The 7,992-nt window shown below is 47.1% G+C and overlaps 1 protein-coding gene and 1 pseudogene across 1 annotated transcript in view; both read left to right on the top strand.

Annotated features, from left to right (window-relative positions):
- The window catches only part of ING5 (inhibitor of growth family, member 5), a 14,314-nt gene that overhangs the window by 382 nt on the left and 5,940 nt on the right, over positions 1-7,992 (top strand). The window contains exon 2 of the mRNA XM_006902920.1: positions 2,545-2,616. Coding sequence (XP_006902982.1) covers positions 2,545-2,616 — 72 coding nt within the window. The remainder of the gene's footprint in view (positions 1-2,544; positions 2,617-7,992) is intronic.
- Positions 2,807-7,814, top strand: LOC102874038 (annotated as a pseudogene).

The following is a 7,992-nucleotide window of genomic DNA, read 5'->3' as shown; positions in this document are numbered from 1 at the left end:
GGGGCCTGAGTGACAGGCGGGCATGTGAATGGCAAGGGTTCTGGGGGCGGGGTCTGCGTGACTGGCAGGGACCTGGATGGAGGTGGGGTGACCACAGGGCGTGGCCTCAGTGAGACCCGACTGGAGGCCGCGGGTGGGCGGGTCGAGCCGTGGAGTGGGCGTGACCAGGGCGGGGCGTGTTCTAGGTGAGTGGGTGAGCTATCTCTTTGATACTGATCTCAGTGACAGGTGAATAGAACAGTTCGGGTCAGAGAACAGTAGGACTGTTTGGGGAGACCTGAATGAGGAGATCAGGCAGGCCTTCCAGGACAAGGTCTAGATGATAGGGAGGGGTTGGGCGGTAGGGATCAGACCTGTGGGTTAGGCCTGAGTAGTAAGGTGGGCCATGCCTTGTGGGGTTGAGCAATCTCTGAACAGTGGGGCTTGGTTGGCCAGGTGGGTTATGCAAGATAGATGAGACCTCGCAGAAGTGCAGACAGGGTTTGTCAGGTGGGATCTGTCAGGTGGGGCAAGGCCAGGTACATTGTTTCCCAACCCCTGCTCTGTGGGCATGGTCAAGCAGAGTTAGTGGGTACACATGGTTGAACCTCTACCCCAACATCTTAAGAGTGGACTGGGCTGCAGGACAAACGGACTAGGCTGTGCCCAGTGTGGCTGCCTCCACGCACATCTGCACATGGGGGCACCTGGACGCTGTGTGTGCTATCTCCTCACACAGCCCCATGCACATGGGGGACGCTGTACCCTCTGTGTGCTGTCTCCTCAAACAGCCCCCTTCATCTGCACATGGGAGGAATACTGTACCCCATGGGTGCTGTCACCTCATATAGCCCGTGTACATCTGAACATGGGGGGACACTGTACACTGGGGGTGCTTTCTTCTCACACAGCTCCACGCACATGGAGGATGCCGTACCCCGTGTGTGCTGTCACCTCACACAGCTTCACTTTGAGCATCTGTACGGGGGGGGGGGGAGTGAGTGAGCTGGGTAGTGAGTTGCCATGATCAAAATTCACCCTTTGTTGGAGGGCTCAGTAAGCAGGAACAAGGACAGCATTGGGTAAGGAGTCTTTTCTTATGTCTTAGGCTATCTTGCTGTTCCAAGTGAGGCAGTGGATTTCTTCTGGGGACCTTCTTAGGAGATCATGTTCCCATTTTACAAATGAGCAAAGTGAGGCTCAGGGATGCTGATCACTTGCACATGCTCCCACAGTGACCCAAGTGACAGATGCCATTGAACTGGGCATCGTTCGTGGTCTGGCACCACCGTCCTCCTTGGGAGGTATGGAACCCTGCTGAGATTGTTCAGAGGAGCCAGTCACCCACTGCCCTGAGGTCAGCAAGAAGGCATCTGATGGGCTATAGTGGGGGGCTTGTGCTTCCTTGATGTGCATGCCCTGTAATCGCCAGTCTCCTGACCCGGGCAGTGAGAGGTCCCCAGGTGGGATTGCCAGAACTAGGCAACCAATGAGGGAGCTTTTACCCCAGCATCACTGATGGTCATCAGAGCCCTTCAGCAGAGTTGACCATGGCCCAGGGCCCACTTGTCTTCTTCTCGGGAGCTGTGCCCATCTCTCTGTCTGGTCCTGCCTGGCAGGTGCTCAGGAAACTGACTTGGGCTGGTGTGCTTCACCTGTGCAGACACAGGGACAGCTGCTGCACCCTTCTGGGCACCATGGCACACTGTGTGCATGTTGTAGGGCTGGGGAAGTGGTCGTAGCTTGGAGTCCTGGAACTTACTACCACATGGGCAAGGCAGGTTTTTAAAGTTTCTCAAAAGATGTTGGGCCATAGGGGACCAGCAGAGTGCAGTGTCTACCACCTGGGTCGTCAGCAGCTCTGGGCTGGAAAGACCCTCTTGAGCATGGGGAGGTGGGTTTTGGAGATGTGTTTAGGGATAGTGTGGACGTGGGTGTGTAGAGGCACAGTGGGAACCTGGCGTAAAGGAGGATGTGTGTTATACTGGCTGATAGTGCTCTATCCAACTGGGGCATGGGCCAGTGCTGTGGTGAGATTCAGCCTCTGAGGTGGTAGATTGTAAAATTCAGCTCAGATGCTAAAATCACCACCCAGCAGCTATGTGGTGGTAGGGTAAAGCTGGCCATGGAGGGTGGGTGGGGAGTAGAGCAGTGGGAAGGGGGAGCAAGTGGGGTCAAAGGCAGGTGGAGATGGGGGCAGGTGGGAAGGAGGACAGGTAGAGATGGGGACAGGTGGAGAGGAGGGCAGGTGGAGAGGAGAGCAGGTGAGGAGGAAGGCAGGTGGTGATGAGGGCAGGTGGGAAGGAGGACAGGTAGAGATGGGGACAGGTGGAGAGGAGGGCAGGTGGTGATGAGGGCAGGTGGGAGCTGCTTGGCTTTAGACCTATGCTTGTGCTAGGTGCCAGGCTTGCTGGCAGCATTTGGCACCTGTCTTTAGACAAAGGGCTTTTAGCTTTCTCTTGTTGGAGGTGGCCCTGTTGGTATCAACATAGTTGGCACACCCTGTGGGCAGGTCTTTGTCCTGCTGCTGACTCTTAACATGGAGCTGTCTTCTCCATGTTCCAGGTATTGAGAACCTTCCCTGTGAGCTTCAGAGGAATTTCCAGCTGATGCGTGAGCTGGACCAGAGAACCGAAGGTGGGTGTGGATGGCCCTGGGGTTGGGAGCCAGGATCATGGTCAGTAGTACTACTTGCCTGGAACTTGGGTGTAACACCTGGGCCATGGAGGACCTGGACCATTGAGGTGTGGGAAGAGAACTCGGGGTGGCAGAGGATGTGGGGACCCTGGTGTCAAACTTTCGATTGACTTGTCCCTCTGGAGTCAGGATGTACTGTCTCCTTTTGGCCAGAGTGTATGATGTGGACGCTCTTGGTGTGGCCACCGTAAGGCCCCTGAGAGCTCTGGGTCAGTCATTAGTGAATCCTTAGTGTGCTGGTGCGTAGATTGGGTGTCTGGCCCTCCCCACCAAGGTGGGGTCTGATGCCACCCATTGAAGTGGTTGATCTGTTGGAGGTGGCCCTCAGTCAGTTGTCAGGTGTGTCAGGTTACACTAGGGGAAGTGAGGTGCTCTTCACCTTTCTGGTGGCTTTGTGAGAATGAGTCTGAGGGATGGGAAATTTCCTGTGAAGATGCATGTCTGAGAGTATATGAGTGAGTTCTATCCTCATTGTGATGGACAGTTTGAGTGTAGAATTCCAACGCCGGTCTATCAGTTTGTCTTACTGTGGTTGCTTTAAAGTCATGCTGCTGTTTCACATAACAGCAGGGTCACTCACCCATGGTGGACTAGTTTCAGACTAAGAAGAGGTGGCCAGCTACTCCTAGAATAGAGAGCCCTCCAAACCCTCATAAACAGTAGTAGAACCTTGTCAGATATGGTGTCAGGAGATGAACTCCTCAGGTTAGAGGATACTCAGAGTATACTTGGGGAATAGCTGTTCCTCAAAGGAGAGTCGGCCTCAGTGTCTCAGATGAGTAAAGTTGTCACTTAGTGTAGGATTTTCATCTGCTGATGTGGCAAGACTCAAAATGAGGAGAAACAGCTGCAAACATCCATTAACAATTGGGATGTAAAATGAAATAGGAATCTAGGAAGATTGGAAATGGTCCAAAATGAAGTAGAGCTCCTGAAGATCAATATCCTAGGCATTAGTGAACTGAAATAGTATAAAAGGAAGACTGTTACTGTGACTGTAAAAATACTCACGTACCACTAAAGCCAAAGGCGAGGAAAATGAGGATTTCTGCCAACTTGTAACTTGTACAGACTGCAGTTGGCAGAGCGTGTAATCAAGGTGCATTAATGGTAGGTAAATGAAATGCAAAAGTGAAAAATAAAGGAGGAGTGGCAGGTTGAAACTATTACTGAAGAGACAGAATTAAAGCTAGAGAGTTCGTGATAGAATTCTGTACGATGACTTATTCACTGCAAACGCCTTTTTAGGAAGCATAGTTCATGGCTATCCATGTGTATCTCACCTGATAGAAAGTACAGGAATCAGATTGACTGTATCTATAGAAAAGAGACAATGGGGAAGTCAGAACAAAGTGAGGTACTGACTGGAACAGACTTTTAACTATTCATATGCAAGCTCAAATTCAAGTTGAAGAAAATAAAAACCAATCTATGAGAAAGGGAGCTCCTGTGGCCTAGAGGCAAGAAGCTGCACTGCAATCCTGAAGGCGTTATTTGAAACCACCAGATGCTCCACTGGAGGAGGGGCGGTCTCCGCCTGTGCCAGCCAGATCATATTTGATGGTGTGTGTGAGTGTGTGTGCGCACGCATGCACGCACGTGCACACACACACACACAGAGAGAAAACAAATCTGTGAGAGTCGAAACAATCTTGAGTTTATCCACCTGAATTTTAAAACCACCTCACAAATAGATTTGATGTTTTGAACACAAAGGACTGAAGATTGGTAGAGTTGTGGAATAACATCAAGGACAACAGACACGAAAAAGACAAGGAAGAAAGAAAAGTCCAAAGTGGCTATCGTTGAAGCTTACATATGAACATAGAGAAGGCATGCAAAAGGCAAAGATAATAAAAGAGCTAAACATAACATTTCAGAGGACAGCTTGAGAAGGCAAAGAATTTTAACAAAATGTACAAAGAGCTTGGGTTAGAAAAATCGAAAGAGAGGAATACACTTGGCATTTCTTAAGCTAAAAGAATTGAAGAACAAATTCAAGCCTCATATTACAATATGAAAGATTTTCTTTAGGCAAAATCTTGAATGATGTAGCAATTATCAAAGGAAGATAGAAGAAGTTCACAGAATCCCTGTACTAAAAGGAATTGGTTAACACCAAATCAATTCAGAAAGTGCCGTATGATCAAGAACCAGTTCTAGTAGAAGTTGTCCAAGTTGCACTGAAGGCTTTGGCAAAACTAAGACACCAGGCTTGCTTAAACTCCCCACCTGCCATCTGCTATCTTCCTGTAGATCTTGTTAGCCTACAGTCACCTCCACAAGCCCTCGGGGCTTGTGACTCCTGGAGCTGCATCCTTGGCGCTGAGACGCCTGAGTTGCAGTCTCCACCAGAGTGATGCCAGCCCTCAGGAAGCCTGTGGCAAGACTTGCTTGCTCAGAGCCTTCAGCAGGTGTCAGTTCCCTGAGGTGTACAGGTTCACAGTGATCCATGAGGTCGATAATGCCGTGGACAGATAGCAGGTAGAGTTAGCTTTGTGGGACACAATTGGGCAGGAAGATTATGATCCTGTCTGGACACCAGTGTTAAACTGATGTGTTTTTCCATTGACAGCCCTTAGAGTTTAGAAAACATCCCAGAGAATTTTAGAGTGTCAAACTTTGCTGTCCCAATATGCCATCATCCTGGCTGGGAACAAGAAAGACTTTTGGAATGATGAGCACATAAGATGGGAACTGGTGAAGATGAAGCAGGAGCCAGTCAAACCCGAAGCGGGCAGAGATGCGCCAAACAGGATTGGTGCTTTTGGGTAAATGGAGTGTTCAGGAACAGCCAGACCTAGAGTGAGGAAGGTTTATGAAGTCACCATGAGAGCAGCAGCTAGACATGGGAAGGAAAACTTGGTACCTTGTCTGCAAAGCCTTGCTGAAATCACAGTCCTCACGTGGTTGATTTCCAAGTGCTGTTCATTGACTTCAGTGTATGATTACTGGACTTTTCCTTTATAATTTATTTGGCCACTGTACACATGTGCAAAAGACCAGATGAGCTGTGAGAAGATATCAAGAATATCATCCAGGAATAAGACAGAAAGTCATTATAATGACAGTAGAGGAAGAAAAGACTGAGATGGATGTCAGAAGAGACTAAATATTGCAGTAGAGCACTGAGAAGCCAAAGCAAAGGGAAGAAAACAAGTTAAGGAGCTCAATAAAAGATTTCAAACGGCAGCATGGGAAGATAAAGCAAAGTATTATAATGTGATGTGCAAAGAACTGGAGTCAAAAAATCAAAAGGGATGAACTTGCGTGCTATTTCTTAAATGGAAGGAACTGAAGAACAAATTCAAGCCTTGAGTTGCAGTGCTTAAGGATGCCATGGGCAGAATATTGAATGAGCCAAGAAGCATCAAAAAGAGATGAAAGGAGTACAGTCACTATACCAAAAAAGAACTGGCTGACAGAGAAGAATTTAATGGAACTGCATATGATCAAGAGGCAATGGTGATGAAGGAGGAAGTTCAAGCTACTCTGAAGGCATTGGCAAAAACACCCAGGAATTGATGGAATACTAATTGACATATTTTAGCAGATGGAAGGTACCCTGAATGTGCTCACCAGGTTGTGCCAGGAAGTCTGGAGGACAATTACCTGGCCAACTGACTGGAAGAGATCCATATTTGTTCCCATTCCAAAAAGAGATGATCAAAGAGAATGCAGATATTATTTAACAATATCACTAATGTCACATGCAAGCAAAATCCTGCTGAAGATTATCCAAAAATTAATGACTAACAGTGCATCAACAGAGAACTGCCAGATGTGCAAGCTGCATTTAGAAGAGGCCGTGGCACTAGGGACATCATAGCCAATGTTAGATGGATCTTGGCAGAAAGAGAGTGCCAGAGAAATGTCTATCTGTATTTCATTGACTATGCAAAAGCATTTGACTGGGTGGATCACATTATATTGTGGCTAACAACAACAACAACAACAACAAATATTGTGGCTAACATTGAGAAGAATTAGAATTCCAGAACCTGATTGTGCTCATGCGAAAACTATACTCAAACCAGGAAGCAGTCATCAGAACAGAGCAAGGGAGTACTGCATGGTTTATAAGTAGGAAAGGGGTACATCAGAGATGCCCTCTTTTTCCATAACTTTTCAATCTCTATGCTGAATGGATCATTTGGGAAGCTGGACTTTATGAGGAGGAGTGTGGCATCAGGATTGGAGGAAGATTCATCAACAGTCTTGAGTTACGTAGATGACACAACCTTGCTTGTGGAAACTGAAGAGGACTTGAAACATTTGCTGCAGAAGTTAAGGACTGTGGCCTTCAATATGGATTGAAACTCAACATCAAAAAGACAGATTCTCACCACTGGGCCAATTGGCAGCACTATAGATGGGGAAGAGATTGAGATTATTAACAATTTCAGCTTGCTTGGCACCAGTAGTCAGAAAATCAAAAGTCTAATTTTATTAGGAAAATCTGCTGTTAGGGCCCTCTCTGGACTGCTAAAGAGCAATGATATCAGTCTAGAGACCAAGGTACACCTGATCCCAAGCCATGGTCTTTGCAATTACTTGCTATGCATCAGAGAGCTGGACAATGAATAAGGATGACAGAAGAAGAATTAATGCATTTAAGTTGTAATGTTGAAGAAGAGTATTGGACTTGGACTATCAAGAGAACAAACAGGTTTTTCCTGGAGAGGTGAAACCAATTTGTTTTTTAGAGGCAAGGATTCTGATGCCCTGTCTGTCATACTTTGGCCATGTTCCCAAGAAGGACCAGTCCTTGGAGAAGGACATCATGCTTGGAAGGGTGGAGGGACAGACCAGGAGAGGAAAACCCTGGATGAGATCTATTGACACAGTAACAAGGATAATAGGGATTAGTGTGTCAGAAATAGTGAGACTGGTTCAGGAGAGGACAGGGTTCAGAGCTATTATATATAGCATCACTGAGTTGCAGGCAACTTGACAGTGCATAACAGCATAATTTACCTAAGATTATAAATCAGAAATCTTGATACCAGTATTTATAAGTCAACCATGATTATTAATAATGTCCAGTGAGGGTCTCTCAACACTGCTCTAATAGCCCTCCTCTGCTGTCCCACCTGATATTACAGGTGCTAATTCAAGGAATTCTTGCCGCTTTCTAGAAAGTGAGTAAGTTGTTAACGTTTATGAATTAGGCCATAACTATTTTATACTGGGAAAGTCTGCTGTTAGGGACCTCTCCAAAGTACTGAAGAGCAATAGTGTCACTCTGGAGACTAAGGTGCATCTGATACAGGCCATGGTTTTTGCTATCACTTGTTATGCATCAGAGAGTTGGAC

Source organism: Elephantulus edwardii, unplaced genomic scaffold (genome assembly GCF_000299155.1).
Source record: "Elephantulus edwardii isolate Elephantulus edwardi_28Jun2011 unplaced genomic scaffold, EleEdw1.0 scaffold00472, whole genome shotgun sequence".
Lineage (NCBI taxonomy): Eukaryota > Metazoa > Chordata > Mammalia > Macroscelidea > Macroscelididae > Elephantulus > Elephantulus edwardii.
The sequence above is the reverse complement of the archived record's forward strand: the minus strand, read 5'-3'. Positions and strand labels throughout refer to the sequence as shown.